The 16,699-nt window shown below is 43.7% G+C and overlaps 1 protein-coding gene across 1 annotated transcript; it reads left to right on the forward strand.

The window, feature by feature from the left end:
• Positions 1-15,362: 15,362 nt before the first annotated feature.
• Positions 15,363-16,289, forward strand: LOC141109002 (olfactory receptor 11L1-like). Its single transcript, XM_073600960.1, has one exon. It carries the CDS (start codon positions 15,363-15,365, stop codon positions 16,287-16,289), a length of 927 nt encoding a protein of 308 aa, XP_073457061.1.
• Positions 16,290-16,699: the final 410 nt, after the last annotated feature.

Genomic DNA, 16,699 nt, shown 5'->3' on the forward strand with positions numbered 1-16,699 from the left:
CTAACCAAGATGGCCCATTTCCTTCCTTTAAGGGGAACTCCATCTGCCATCGAAACCGCCCGCATATTTATCAAGGAAATCATCAGAAGTCAGAAGATGCTTCTTTCAGTGCCTCAGAGAGTCTAATGCGGAACTGATAGCGGAGGGCGGCATCGTTCCACTGGGTATCGGAACTCCACCGCCTAAAGTCTGTTACGTAGTCTTCCGCTGGCCTACGTCCTTGCTGGAGGGCATGGAGACTGGCCTCTGCAGTGGTGGCACGTTGAGGGTCGTCATGCAATTTGGCCATTTCATTCAGAAAAGAGTCCATAGTGTCTAACAGCGGACTGGCCTACTCCAGTAAGCGATGCGCCCAGGTTTGGGGTCCCCCCTGGAGTAGTGAGACGAACCCCACCTTGGTGCTCTCCAAAGAGAAGGTACGGGGCTGTAGCAGGAAGTATAGCTGGCAGGCATTCTTGAAGGCAAGGAACTTGCTGCGATCTCCCGAAAACCTCTCTGGAGTGGGGACTCGAGATTCTGGGGGTGGCACCATTATTGCGGGTGCTGATGCTGAGGCCGCTGGGCCGGGAAGCCGAGATGCTGTAGCCGCCTGGTGAGTTGAGCGATTTGGAGACAATGACTCCACTCATTGCTCAAGTTGCCGGTAGCCATCTTGTAGGCCCTGGACTGCCTGGGTAAGGGCCGAAATCTGTTGGCACAGAGCGTCCAAAGGTGAGGTCCCCCTTTCAGACTCCATCTTGGCTGGATCGTACTGTCACATACCTTACAGCGGAGTCTGAAATGCTGAGGGAGGCCTCTCGCACGGTTCCGGTCCCAACACCCCTGGTAGTGAGGACAGGGAGTGCTGGGGCACGGAAGGGTGCAGGTGCCTGCGGCTGGAAGCTGGAACTTGGAGATTCAGGATCCTCTTGGAGAAGATGAGAAGACTGATCACCAGAACTGCTCAGTAGAAGCCAGGCAGGTAGGTATGGATTCAAGAACAACTGCAACGTCAGGACAGGCAAAGGTTGGCAATTGGCTGGCAACAAGGTATCCACACAGAAGGCAAGTTCGTGGTCAAGGTCAGGCAGAGGTTGGCAACGGGCGGGCAGTGAGGTACATAGTCAGAAAGCAGAGCCGTAGTAGACAGTCCAAGCCAGGGTCGGTATAATCAGTAAAGGTAAGTAACAGGCAAGAGAGATCCAGGAGAGTAGTCAAGGAAGCCGGGTAGTCAGGAGCAAGGTAACAGGTCACACAGGAATCAAGAACTTAGGAACTTGCTGAAGACGATCCAGCACTAGTGTATTTATGGTGCTGAGCGCCAGGATTGGTTGACGTGAATGTGCGTGCGTAAGAACGTACACCCGCTCGTATGGGTGTGCGGGTGCACGCACACGTTCGTGCGGGTGCACGCACACATTCGTACGGGTGCGTGGGTGTGCACGTTCGATCCGGAACTCGTTCGCCTCTGTCGGGGACACCGCGCATGCCCGTTAGTCACTGCTGCATGGAGACGCGAGCTAGTATTGTGAGTTCTCTGACAGGGGCGTGTAATTACAATTTTTGATGCAATACTTTTTATTTATTTATTTATTTCAGGTACTTATATAGCACCGTCAATTTACGCAGCGCTTTACATATACATTGTACATTCACATCAGTCCCTACCCTCAAGTGGCTTACAATCTAAGGTCCCTAACTCACATTCATACATACTAGGGACAATTTAGACAGGATTCAATTAACCTACCATGTCTTTGGAGTGTGGGAGGAAACCGGAGTACCCGGAGGAAACCCACGCAGGCACAGGGAGACTTTGCAGCAGGGCTCATTCCTGTGCTCCAACCAGAGTATCTGTGAGGGGTTGCAGTGTTGTGGCACCAGCACCTGTGCCCAAGGCCCAAATTTTCAGCTCCTGTTTAACAGGGGTGTATAATTACAATTTTTGATGCAGTACTTTGCAGCAGGGCTCATTCCTGCGCTCCAACTATAGCATCTGTGAGGGGTTGCAGTGTTGTGGCATCAGTGCCTAAGGCCCAATTTTTCTGCCCCTGTTCAACAGGGACATGCAATTACAATTCTTGATCTAATATTTCACAGCAGGGCCCATTCCTGCGCCCACCAAGAGTAACTGTGAGGGCTTACAGTGTTGTGGCAACACCACCACGACCACCAAAGGCACAATTTTTCTGCCCCTGTTCAACAGGTACATGTAAGTACAATTCTTGATATAATATTTCACAGCAGGGCCCGTTCCAGCGCCCACCAAGAGTAACTGTGAGGACTTACAGTGTTGTGGCACCAGCATCACCACCACCACCAAAGGCCCAATTTTTCTACCACTGTTCAACAATGGCATGTAATTACAATTCTTGATCTAATATTTCACAGCAGGGCCCGTTCCTGCGCCCACCAAGAGTAACTGTGAGGGCTTACAGTATTGTGGCAACACCAACACCTAAGGCCCCAATTGCTGCAGAGTATATATGGTAGGCCCCTGCTTTCAAACATCCAACTTACAAACGACTCCTACTTGCAAACGGAAGGAGACAACAGGAAGTTGAAATCTACCCCTAGGAAGGGAGATTCTCTCCTGTAAGAGTTAATATGGGAAAAACGTGTCTCCTCTTCACTGATGCTTTATCACCAATCCTTGTTTCACTAAAACCCCCAAGTTTTCAAAAACATTTGTCATTGGGACAGAAAGTGAGGTGAAATCTTCTGAAGAGGTGCACAGACAGCAAAACAAATGTTACAGGGGTGATAACCCTTCCCTAGGTTTTCCGAAAAGCTTAAAAATAGATTTTTTGGCTGGAGCTACACTTTAAAAATGTTTCCAGTTCAAAATTACAAACAGATTCTACTTGACAACAAACCTACAGTCCCTGTCTTGTTTGAACCGCCTGTATACTGCTGTTCAGAGTATATAGGGCCTGGGGGCCCCACACCTTTCCTTTTTTTAATTTGGGTGCAGAGTTCCCCTTAATATCCATACAAGACCCAAAGGGCCTGGTAATGGACTGGGGGGTGGGGGGTACCCATGCCGTTTGTCTCACTGATTTTCATCCATATTGCCAGGACCCGACATTACATTAAAACTGCAAGCAGTTTTAAATGACTTTTATTCCTTTAAAAATGTCATTTTGTGCAGGGACTGTTCTAAGCACGGGAAACACGTGCCACGTGCCAGGCATACTATAGACGCCCCCCAGGTACGATATTTAAAGGAATATTTCACTTTTATTTTTTCACTTTAAGCATCATTAAAATCACTGCTCCTGAAAAAACGCCCGTTTTTAAAACTTTTTTTTGCATTGATACATGTCCCCAAACCCTTTTTAGGACAAAAACTTGCATATTAGCCTTTAAAATTAGCACTTTTGATTTTGAACGTTTGAGACCCTTAGACTTTAATGGGGTTCTAAAGTTTGCGCAAACTTTCGGTCCGTTCGCAGGTTCTGGTGTGAACCGAACCGGGGGGTGTTCGGCTCATCCCTACTGGAAACTGAGGTGGCGATAACTGCGGCAACACAGAGGTGAACAGAGAACAAAAGGTGAGCATCAATAGTGATTTCATCCCCAATAAGTAACTGTGGTTGTAATAAGTGCTGAGTAAAGGCCCATAGGGCTTCCTTACTATGAAGTGGAAAGCACAGTCCAGAGATGTGCATGGTGTAAGGAGCAGTCTGCCATGACAGACTGTGAATGTCGTGGCGCTCCCAGGGCACTGTAGAAGATGGATAAAGGTTAATGCTTTCCTCTTCCAGAGTCAGCTTTTTTGTTTTGGTTGACCTCGGGCTTGATTGAACGAGATGATTTTATCCATTTTTATTGATAGGTGTACTTTACAGAAAAGTTCCAATCAGGAGAAAATGTAATATTTTCTGCTAGAGTAGTTACAATACTGTAATAGAGCATTGGGATAAATGGCTTATAACAGACAAAAAATACATTTAAATAATGTTGGCCATAACAGCTTTTATCCTGAACTTAGTAGGCATTCCACTCAAACGTTTCCAAAATATATTTGAAGGCATGTTGGAATATGATTGTACACGCAGCTGACAATCATCCCCTTTTATGCTGGGAGAAAACATGGCTAGTCCCTGGCGGTGCATGACATCCACTCCACTGATTAAACCAGAAAGAGGATTGCTGGTGGGGTGGCACTGCCCTATTCCAAATATAAGTGTATTCAGGCATAAGAAAGGGCATTGCCCCAATGTAACATCATGAACAAGAATGAAATTCGAGGACGCAGCCTCTCACAACATCATAACTGAGAACACAACAATATTTTATTCCATTACAGAGACATATACATTCTGCTGAGCTATGTATAAAGTGTTCAACATTGCCACAGTTCCTATATATATCTGGACGTCCCTTTCCTTCTGCCATTTTCCTTGTTCAGAACAGTAGATAGAAGAGAGTAGTAAGACTATAAAGAGAAAAGGAAAGAGGTGGAGGAGAAGGGGGGGTGCAGAGAGTGGGGGAGAGGGGGGTGGGGAGGGCAGGGATGCAAGGAGGCGGTGCATGCACTTGACTTGGGGCATATGTGTCAATTTATGAGGTCAGGTGCCTTCAGTCACCCACCAGGAGATTCTGTTCCTCATTGGAGAATATAAACATCAGCCAATTCGACCAGGTTTTGGTGTACAGATCATTTTGATGTTGGGTCGTGAGGATAAAATCCTCCATTTTCCTGATGTCTTCTACTTTTCTGAGCCATATACCCACGGTTGGGGGTTTGGTAGACTTCCACAGTAGTGGGATACATGACTTTGCTGCATCTAATAGATGGCGGATCAAAGATTTTTTGTATGCTTTGCCCGACATGCTAGTCGCATGTAATAAGAAGAAGCCAGGGTCAGCCAAGATAGGGCGTTCTGTGAATTTTTGTATCGTCTGCTGTATGGTCTTCCAGAACTGCCCCAGCATGGGGCAGCTCCAAAAGATATGGAGAATCGTACCCCGATCTCCCCGGCATCTCCAGCAGAGTCCCGAGGAGGATGGGAAGAACTTTTGTAGTTTTGCAGGTGTATTGTACCATCTAGTGAGTAGTTTAAAATTAGTTTCTTGCATCTTTGTGCATATCGAGGATTTAAATGTGAAGTATAGAATGTTTTGTTTTTGCCGTGACGTAAAAGTACACTGTATTTCCCTTTCCCATGCCCCGAGGGCGTGTATTTGGTGGTTTTCTGGTGGTGTGATCAACAACTGGTAAGTGGCCGACATCGTGTGAGGTAGGGCTCCCTCCTCTGAGCAATAAGTTTTGTAGGCAGTCAAGGTCCGATCAAGACTTCCAGAAGGAGGTAATGTTTTAAGATAATGATTAAGTTGAAGAGCCCTCCAGAAATCTAGACGAAACGGCCCTTCTGGGCTCATGAGGTCAGCTGCTGAGGGCCACCGACCATTTGTGACAAAGTGAGATGCCTGAAAGTAGCCTAGGCCACGCAGGGATCGAAAGACTGGGTCCATGTATCCTGGAGCGAAATCTGGAGTTCCCAAAATCGGGCATAACAGGGAGTTGAGAGACGTAAGTTGTAAGTGTGTGAAGAGGGACGAACAAGTTCGCGTAGTTACACCTATCAAGGGATGGTTCTTCATTGTACGTGGTAGTGAGTCGTGACACCAAGGTGCTCTGTTCAATGGTAGAGCACATTTGAGTCTGTTCCAGCTGGGTCCACAATTTAGTGGGCTGATGCCGGATCCAGTCAATAAGTCTGGTCAAATGGGTTGCTTGCTGGTATTTGCGGAGATCTGGTACCGCCAAGCCTCCATATAGTTTGGGTAGTGTGAGCAGTCGTTTGTTAAGTCTGGGCCTTTTATTTGCCCATATAAAGTTAGAGAAAAGGGCACTTGTCTGGTCGAAATAATGAGAGGGTATTTGGATCGGTAGAGCCTGTAAAAGGTACAGGAACTTTGGGAGCATGCACATCTTGAGTATGTTGCATCTACCAAACCATGAATGTAACCCTGTGTTCCATGCGGTAAGTAAGGCCCGGACTGCGGACAATAGTGGAGGGAAGTTCAAAGCAAATAACTGGGACATTTTGGGGGGAATATATGTGCCTAAATATTTTAGGGCTGTGTTAGTCCATTTAAAATTGAAACTATCCCTTAGAGTAGTGAGAAGGTGTGAGGGCAATCCCACGCTCATGGCTTCTCACTTGTAAAAATTGATCTTCAGGTTGGAAATACTACCATATGTTTGGAATTCTTGTAGTAAATTGGGGAGAAAAACTACTGGGTTAGTGAGAGTGAACAACATGTCATCTGCATAAGCAGCAATTTTCTGCTGTGTCTCTCCCATGGTCACTCCGGTAATATCCAGGTGGGCACGTACGGTTCGCAGAAAGGGCTCCAGAGACAGGGCGAAGAGAAGTGGGGATAATGGACACCCCTGACGTGTTCCATTCCTGATCGCAAAGGGGGCTGACAGGACTCCATTCACACGGACCCGAGCTGTGAGGTCAGTGTAAACTGAGTCAATCCATTTAAGCATCCTGTCTCCCAATCCTAGGCACTGCCCTATTCCACTAGGATATCTGCCCATCAATGGCCATTATTAGACTATCTTAATAAAATGCATTATGGGCCTTGTGTTTTGCATTGTCTTATTTACAATTCTAATTTTATAAAGAACATATTCAGGAGGGACTCTAGGGTCCTAATGGGAATCTTTCAAGTCTACAATATTCTGTACATAAGCCTCTCTCTCCAGTAGTCTCGGTTGTGTTGCTTTTTCTGTTAAAAGCAGGTGAGGTTTCCGTTTTGTGTTTTATTATAATAATTTGTATGGGTTAGTTCAGGAAGACAATTACATATTTCTATTCAAGCTGACAAAAGCATACTACCAGAATCATAGAGACATAGAAAGGTGACAACAGAAAAAGACCTAGTAGTCCATCTAGTCTGCCCATTTATTTATTTTTTCGTTTACAGTATTGTCTATCAAACTATTTTACACCTAGGCAAGTCTTGCATTACTTAGGAAATGTTTAAGATATGTTTTCATTATTAGCGAATTTATTTTTGTAACAATCTTAACATACAGAAGAAAATATGAAATGCTAATTAAATTCACCTTTCTTCTCTAAATGCAAGAAGCACACTTTGGGGGTCATATTAGTGCTAATTGCCGCAAATTAGTGCTAATCGTGGTAATTAGCGCTAATTAGAGCAAAAACGATATTCACTATAGTGCTTGTGAGAAAATACTCCCAAAATCGAATTTACTATAGTTCCATGAAACCAAATAGCGCCCAATAGTGTGAAATATTGTTTAGAGCATGATATAATTGCCTAAATAGTACTGAAATATTCGGCATGTTATTTAAAGATAATCTGCTTTTAAACTGTGTGAAAAAGTGATTTCTACACGGAAATATCTTTAAAAGTCTGAGAAGAGATAAATTCCCTGTTTTTGTACAAATAGGTGCCAACACAACTAAGCATGCTCAGATCTGCAAATAGCTCTCATTTTAGCTCCAGTGTCTTTTTTACAGGGCACTATAGTAAAAGTAAAAATGAGCACTGAGTTAGGCCTCATGCACATGAGATGCTGTTAAACACGTGTTCAGAGGCAGTTGGACACTTTTTTCAACTGCCCCTGGACTCATTCAATGTTATTCTATGTGTCCATGTACACAGTCTCGCTTTTTGGCGTTTTTAGGCAGTTGTGTTTAACCTCGTTTTTCCAGAAGCAAAAAAATGGGTTCAGACGCAAAAGTTTTCCACGTTTCAAATGCCAAACGTGGCTAAACACGGCTAAACGCCGGTACCGTGTTTAGCCGCGTTTGCGTTTATAAGTTTTTAAAGGAACCCTATTTTTTGGACCAGAAAACACAGAAATATGATGGTAAACTGCAGCAGAGAATGACATTTTGGGGCCCCATATCTCGGGGCCACTTAGTGCACTAAAACATATCCAAATTTGGGGTTCCTAGCACCAAGTGGCCCCGAGATACGGAGCCCCAAATTCGGGTCGCAAAATGTCATTCTCTGAATTTGGGGCCCCGTATCTTGAGGTCACTTGGTGCTAGGAACCCCACATTTGGTGTGCAAACACAGTGGACCTAGCCCTACAACATATCCAAATTTGGGGTTCCTAGTACCAAGTGGCCCCAAGATACGGGACATATTGACCCTAAGGCTGAAGTGGGACTTTAGATGAGGCAGTGAACTACACATACACCTCCATCCCCGATACGTTAAGAAAAAGAAAAACTAAATGGTGGGACTTTAAATGAAGCAAATCAGTTATATATATATATATAAACCAATCAGTATACACAATGTTTATTGATTGCAGGGTTTATACATAACCTATGAAGTAATAAATAGTAAATTGATGTAGCAATGCACTAATAGTTCTCAATGAGCAGATCTGGGCAATACATAGTAATACATGGTAAGTGCATTAACAAGAACATAATAATATAACAGTATGGTATATTAATGAACATCGATTAACAAGATCAGAACATTCCATATCAATGCATAGTTGGTTTAATGGTATACATAGTTTTAACTTAGGTATGTGGACCCCAATAGTAGCAGAAGCAATGTAAGGGTATAAAAACAATGGTAGATTGATTCATTAAAGTAAAATAAGGTATAGTACAAATATTGGGCATAAATACTGTGACAGCGCATCATAGGAAAGCTCTACGCGTTTCGTGGTTATACCACTCGTCAGAAGCAGATGCAGAATTAGGGGGTATCTATAATGAAATACAATTACCAAAATGAGTATATTAATAAAAATATAAAATTGTAAACAAGCATAAAAGGGAAAAAGGGTCCCAAACATTCTCACCTAATTGTAGTATAAAGATATGAGTGTAGATGGTATCACAGGTAAAAAGCATTATAGGGAACGTCATTTGCTTCATTTAAAGTCCCACCATTTAGTTTTTCTTTTTTCCAAGATACGGGGCTCCAAATTCGAGTCGCAAAATGTCAAGCACTTTTCTGCAGCAGAGAATGACATTTTGTGACCCGACTTTGGGACCCCGTATCTTGGGGCCACTTGGTGCTAGGAACCCCAAATATGGATATGTTGTAGTGTTCCACTGTGTTAGCACACCAAATTTTGGGTTCCTAGCACCAAGTGACCCCGAGATACGGGGCCCCAAAATTAGAGAATGACATTTTGCGACCCAAATTTGGGGCCCCGTATCTCGGGGCCACTTGGTGCTAGGCACTCCACCGGCATCTTGTGTGCATGAAGCCTTAAAGAGCATTTTTTGGAAGTGACAATCGGCGCTATTATAGTCCAATGCAAGTTTTAGCCATTGATTCTAATGGAACAATTGTAACTTTCCCAAATAAATCCTTTTGATGTTAAGATGAAATGTATCTTTCTCTGAAGTAAATTTTCCTTTGCAACAATGTTGCTTCTACTTCAAATATTTTGTTTTTAAGAATGCTAGAATGTGGAATGTTTTGATGAAAAACGCCTCATTGTGAAAGGGGTCTTATGATTATTTATGTGTAGGAGGTTTTCACATGTGGCAGCTCCGTGGTTTAGAGGTTAGAACTTCTGCTTAGCATCCCTGAGCATCTGGGTTGGATTCCCAAACATGCTGCTTCATTTAGAGAAGTTGTCTCATCTCCCAGGTTCTAAAACTATGTCTAAATGTAGTATTTATGTGTAGGAGGGTCAAGCCACCATTGTAATTCTTGTCAGATATACTATCTAGTCAAAAGAACTGTGACACCTGCCTTTACACACACATGAACTTTAATGGGAGCCCAGTCTTAGTCCGTAGGGTTAAATTTTGATTTGGCCCACCCTTTGCAGCCAGAACAGCTTCTGGGAAGGCTAGGAAGGCTGTCCACAAGGTTAAGTGTGTCTATGGGAAGGTTTGACCATTGTTCCAGAAGTGCATTTGTGAGGCCAGGCACTGATGTTGGATGAGAAGGCCTGGCTCGCAGTCTGCTCTAATTCAGCCAAAAGGTGTCCTATCGGGTTGAGGTCAGGACTCAGGACTCAGGTCAGTGCAGCCAGTCAAGTTCCTCCACCCCAAACTCACTCATCCATGTCTTTATGGAACTTGACTGTCCTGACCTCAACATAACAGAAGACCTTGGGGATGAATTAGAGCGGAGACTGTAAGCCAGGCCTTCTCGTCCAACATCAGTGCCTGACCACACAAATGCACTTGAAAGAATGGTAAAACATTCCTATAGACACACTCCTAAACCTTGTGGACAGCCTTCCCAGAAAAGTTGAAGCTGTTATAGCTGCAAAGGGTGGGCCAAATGAATTTTGAACCCTACGGACTAAGACTGGGATGCCATTACAGTTCATGTGCGTTTAAAGGCAGGTGTCCCAATACTTAGGCCAATATATTGCATATTGCTTGTGACACTGAGCATGGCTATGGACTTAGGGCTGGTTCACACCACAGAGATGCAAATAACTTGTGTGAGGCTGCCTGCTGGCTAAGTAGTAGCAATTCTGTCTAGCAGCACTGGGGTTGCTGGTTCAATTCCCCAACATGCTAATGCTTGTATCGAAGTTTATATGTTCTCCCTGTGTGGGTTTCTCACTACAATCCAAAAAGACAGGCTGGCATTTTATTTGTCTCCTGTCAAAATAGTCTCTAATGTAAGAAAGTTAGTTTTGGACTTAGATTGAAAGTTCATTGCAGCCAGGGACTGATGTTAATGTTTGTTAGCACTAATCATGCCCACGGACTTGGACATTTAAAATTGTAGGGTTTACACTGCACAGGTACATATGCTTAGAAAACTGTTGTTTTGTTTATGTGCATGCAAATGGACTTCGATCTTTGGCCTGTAGTTGGAGATTTGATGCACATAGCCAAGGGCTAACACAGTTGCAAATAGTATTGTGTTCCTGCCCATCAGGTGCAATCACTTTAGACATACACGAACAGATAGATTGAAAGATACTGGTGGGTGTGTACTTCTATTGGGCGTGTCAGTGTGCTAACAATACAACCTATCTTATATAAAGGGCTGCAGTAGGGGGGTTCGTTTGGCCTGAGAAGGTCAGGTTTTTTGCTGTGATATTGTGTCTATTGACAAATGCCCAACTAGGGCTGTTTGTTTGCTGAAATTCTTGTGCATTTTTTTCAATCAAACGTGGATTTATGTGGCCATGCTGTCAATCTTTGTGTATTGTTCCTGTCTGACCATGCAAACATGGTTTGGGAGCATGTGCTTACTTTCTACTCTTTGATTTCATTGCTTTAATCATCTACACAGAAATGCAGCTTCCAGCAGAACATGGTCACCAATGTATGTATATGTATGGCTTTGTGGGGTGGTGGTGGGTGTTATATTTTGAACATGTGACATTTTTATTATTATGTTGGAATGCTTTGTAAGAATGACTGTTAAGTATGTTTCTATATCTTGACGATAAACATGTGATGTGTTGCCGTTATACACTGAAAGTAAAGCTGTGTCCACTCTAATGCCCTGTACACACGGACATTGATCAGACATTCCGACAACAAAATCCATGGATTTTTTCCGACGGATGTTGGCTCAGACTTGTCTTGCATACACACGGTCAAACAAAGTTGTCGGAAAATCCGATCGTTCTGAACGCGGTGACGTAAAACATGTACGTGGGGACTATAAACGGGGCAGTAGCCAATAGCTTTCATCTCTTTTATTCTCTTTATTCTGAGCATACGTGGCACTTTGTGCGTTGGATTTGTGTACACACAATCGGAATTTCCAACAACGGATTTTTTTGTCGGAAAATTTTATAGCAAGCTCTCAAACTTTGTGTGTCGGAAATTCCGATGAAAAATGTGTAATGGAGCCCACACACGGTCGGAATTTCCGACAACAAGGTCCTATCACACATTTTCCGTCAGAAAATCCGACCGTGTGTACGGGGCATTAGGTTTAGACAAATTTTAGATTGTAAGCTCCTATGAGCAGTGCCCTTAAAACCCAATTGCTAACTGTTTTGCTAAATGTAGCACCATATATCCATTAGAAGTTAGTTTGAAGCTAGTAAATGAATGTACATAATTTTGTTTCTGCTGGCAAAATAAAAGTACATTATTGAGCTTGTTTGTTGTTGTGTTGTGTTTTTTTTTCTCCTTTCTTTCTTCTTTTTAATTAGTTTTGGGGAAGTGAAAGATCTTTTATATCTTAGGCTGCTTTCACACTGGAGGCGCTTTGCAGGCGCTATAACGCTAAAAATAGCGCCTGTAAAGAGCCTCTCCTCTCACTCCAGTGTGAACTGGCCCTGACCCTAGGCTCACACCTATGCATTTTTTAGTGCGTTTCAGTTTTCAGAAACACTATACAGTCCATTTAACATGGTACTAGTTGACATCCATGAGTTTTGCGGCCAGTACGTTTTTGGAAATGGTCGTGGACTTTTTTCACGCGATTTGTGGGTAACAGATTTCAATGGAACCACACCAGAAATGCAACTGTTGCGTTTGTGATGTGATTTTTGATGTGTTTTGCTGTTATTATTTTAACACTGTATATATCTGGTTGCTAACCGGGGGGCCGGGAAGCCAGCTGCCGCGTCCTTAACAACCAATGAACCTTCAGCTGTCAGCGGCTTCCCCACTGGGGAAAAAAAAACGCAAAAAAAATACATGGGGTATCCCCCCCAGGCCTATACCAGGCCCTTCTGGTCTAGTATGGATTCAGAGGGGACCCCCACACCAAAATTTAACAAAAATTGCATGGGGTTCCCTCCCAGTCCATTACCAGGCCCTTTGGGTCTGGTATGAATATTAAGGGGAACCTCACATCAAAAAAAAAATTGCATGGGGGTCCCCCCAAAATTCATACCAGGCCCTTATATGAGCATGCAGCCTGGCAGGCCACAGGAAAGAAGGAAGAATGAGAGAGTGCCCCCCTCCTCCTGAACTATACCAGGCCACATGCCTTCAACATGGGGAGGGTGCTTTGGGGTCCCCCCTAAAACACCTTGTCCCCATGTTGATGGGGACAAGGGCCTCATCCTCACAACCCTTGCCCGGTGGTTGTGGGGGTCTGCAGGGGGCTTATTGGAATCTGGAAGCCCCCTTTAAGAAGGGGGCCCCCAGATCCGGACCCCCCTATGTGAATGGGTATTGGGTACATTGTACCCCTACTCATTCACAAAAAAAAAGCAGTGAAATGTGACAAAAAAACAATAGCTGGTTTTTGACAATTCCTTTATTGTAAAATAGCTTTGAGTGGTCTATCCCGCCGTCTTCTCCTGGTGCTGTCTCTCCCGCCACCGCCTACTTCTCCCGCTGCAGTGTTCTGCCTCTCCGTCATGCTCTTCCTCGCCGCTGTGTTCCTCCGTTGTGTTTTCCCTGCTATTTAACGTCTCTTACACAGCCATGGGGCGTGACCATCCGTTGACGTCACACGGAAATCCCTCCCCTTTTTTTCCAGAAAATAAAGGGGCGGGCTCTGCGTGTGACATCAACAGATGGTCACGCCCCGTGGCTGTGTAAGAGATGCCAGACAGTAGGGACAACACAACGGAGGAAGATGGCGCGGGAGGAAGAACATGTCAGCGAGGAAGAACACGGCAGCAGGAGAATTAGACGGTGGTGGGAAAGACGGCGACAGATGATGGTGACAAGAGAGACAGCACCAGGAGAAGACCACTCAGAGCTATTTTACAATAAAGGAATTGTCAAAAACCGGCTATTGTTTTTTGTCACTTCACTGCTTTTTTTTGGTGAATGGGTAGGGATACAATGTACCCCTACCCATTCACATGGGGAGGCTGGATCCGGGGGCCCCCTTATTAAAGGGGGATTCCTGATCCCGATAAGCTCCCCGCCATCAGACCCCCACAACCACCGGGCAAGAGTTGTGGGGATGAGGCCCTTGTCCCATCAACATGGGGACAAGGTGTTTTGGGGGGACCCCAAAGCACGCTCCCTATGTTGAGGGCATGTGGCCTGGTACGGTTCAGGAGAAGGGGAGGCGCTCTCTCAACCCCCCCTTTTCCTGCGGCCTGCCAGGTTGCGTGCTCGGATAAGGGTCTGGTATGGATTTCGGGGGGGACCCCACGCCATTTTTTTCAAATTTTGGCGCAGGGTTCCCCTTAATATCCATACCAGACATGAAGGGTTTGGTAATGGATTTTGGGGGGGACCCCTTTGCCATTTAAAAGAAAAAAAATTGGCGTGGAGTTCCCCTTAATATCCATACCAGACTCGAAGTGCCTGGTATGGACTGGTGGGGGGAACCTATGTCGTTTTTTTCTTTGATTTTAACTCTATATTGCCGCAAACCGCAATTCATTACAGCAGTGAGCAATTTTAAATGAAATGTTTTCCTTTTTTTTCCTTTGCTGCGGTACAGTAATGAACACGGGAAAGGTGCGCTACTTTACAGGCATATTATAGACACCCCCCCCCCCCCCCCCGGGCACGATATTTAAAGGAATTTTTATTTTTTATTGTTTCACTTTAAGCATTATTAAAATCACTGCTCCTGAAAAAACGGCCGTTTTAAAAACATTTTTCCAATTGATACATGTCCCCTGGGGCAGGACCTGGGTCCCCATATACTTTTTATGGCAAAGAACTTGCATATAAGTCTTCAGCGAGAACTTTGGATTTTGCAGGTTCAAGCCCCATTGACTTCCACTATTCCCGCATATGTGATCTGACAGGTTTTTTTGTCCGCAATAGCGCTGCTTTCCATTTGCATTAGCGCTCACTTTCTGAGAGTTGAAGTCTTAATTGGCCTTAATTGGGTGCTATTTTCTGGGACTGCAAGATCATTTTTCAGTGCTATAGTAAATGACCCCCATAGTACAGAAAAATATTATCATTATTATCATGATCATAGGTGTGCATAGCCTATTGCATTAGGGTGTTCACCTCAAAGCTCAAACACATGGGTGTGCGCATGTGTATATATACTGATGGTTTTCTGTAGATCAGTGGACGGTGTCATTAGGGCAGAATTTGGTGCCAGTAGGGCAGTGGAAGGTGTTAGTAGTTTTTATTTGTATTATTTTATCTTTTTATAATTTTTTTAGGAGCTCCATTTCTCTGACTGAAAATTCAAACTAAAACATACAAAATAAGAGTCACTGCTGATGAGTTATTCACTTCTAGATGTAAGGTTCAGCTTGAGCTATATAGCCTGTAAACAAAGGTGAAAAGTCAAAAGGTGCACCTGCTGGCTCACAAGAATGTTAAACTTTTACTATGCAATATTTCATATTTACCTGGCTAGAAGTAGAAAACAATAAGATTGTATATTTTGTCTTGCTATAATTAAAAAAAGGAAATTATGTAAAAAGCCACTCCACAAATCCTTTTTGAATTATCTCTCAGGTTGAACAAATTTGACCATTTTCATAAATTAAATTGTTAAAGGTTGAAGCTTTATATAATTTAGTAGTAATGCACAATCTGACCACTGTGACTAATTTCAACCTTCTTGGATTTTCATTTTTCTCTAAGTGGAACATGGTGATGTTTGTGGTCTTTCTGATCATATTTCTTATGACTGTTGTAGGAAACAGTCTTATTATTTTGGCAGTCAGAGTAAACAATAAGCTTCAAACTCCCATGTATTTTTTCCTCTCTAACCTTTCAGTCCTAGAGATGTGTTATACATCTATCACAATACCCAATATATTATTCTCATTAGCAAGAGGAATCAATGTGATCTCTTTCACTGGCTGCATCATCCAGGTCTACCTATTTACACTGTGTGCCACCACTGAATGCATTCTTCTTGCTTGTATGGCTTATGACCGCTACGTGGCCATCTGTCGACCCTTACACTACACATTCATCATCAATAGGATGGTGTGCCTGTGTTTGACAGCACTTTCTTGGCTAAGTGGAATTCTAAACTCAACAATCAACACTGTGTTCACAACAAGTCTTTGGTTTTGTGGTAAAAACTCCATAGAGCGCCTCTACTGTGAGGTTCAACCTCTCATTCGTCTCTCTTGTTCTGACACCCACATAAACGACATCTTGGCTACACTTTCAGCTGTTGTGTTTGGCGTCAGCTGCCTCATTTTCATTCTAACCTCCTATATTTTTATTTTGGTGACCATATTCAGAATCCCAAGTAGGGCTAGCAGACAGAAGACTTTCTCAACTTGTGCTTCCCATATTGCAGTGGTTATACTATACTTTGGAGCCCTCATATTCATGTACCTTCTACCTAGCAATGGTTCTTCAGAAAAGCTGGATTCTGCAGTCTCTATGATCTACTCAACAGTCACCCCCATGCTAAACCCTATCATTTACAGCTTGAGGAACAACCAGGTTTTAGAGGCTCTGAAATGTCTAAGACATGTGAAAAAAATGTGAAACATTTCAAAAAACATTTCTTCACAACCAGTAGTGTATTTAGGTTTTGTGCTGCCCTAGGCCTGACTAAACTCGTTCCCCCCTAATTTAAATATGACCCACCCCTTCCTGTCAAGGCCACACCCCTTGCTGTTTAAGACCCGCCCTCAAATTTCCGAGTGGGGACACTAGTTCTGAGGGCCTGGGGGGGGGGGGGGCAATGTATTCCCTTAATTTTCATAGATTTCCTGTTTGGCTATGGGGCAGGAAGTGAAGAGAAATCTCTGCAATGGAACAGAGATGGTAAAAAAAAAAAAACTGACAGGGGTTATAACCCTCCTTTACTCTATCCAAAATGAAAAAAAAAAAAAAGTGTTTCCTATAGTTCTACTTTAAGCACAAATTTCTTAATTTCATGGAGAGGACTAAGA

The sequence above is a fragment of the Aquarana catesbeiana genome, linkage group LG09 (genome assembly GCF_042186555.1).
Source record: "Aquarana catesbeiana isolate 2022-GZ linkage group LG09, ASM4218655v1, whole genome shotgun sequence".
Classification (NCBI taxonomy): domain Eukaryota; kingdom Metazoa; phylum Chordata; class Amphibia; order Anura; family Ranidae; genus Aquarana; species Aquarana catesbeiana.

Excerpts from the sequence above, each read along its gene's own strand:
- LOC141109002 (XM_073600960.1), top strand. The coding sequence starts at position 15,363 with ATGCACAATCTGACCACTGTGACTAATTTCAACCTTCTTGGATTTTCA.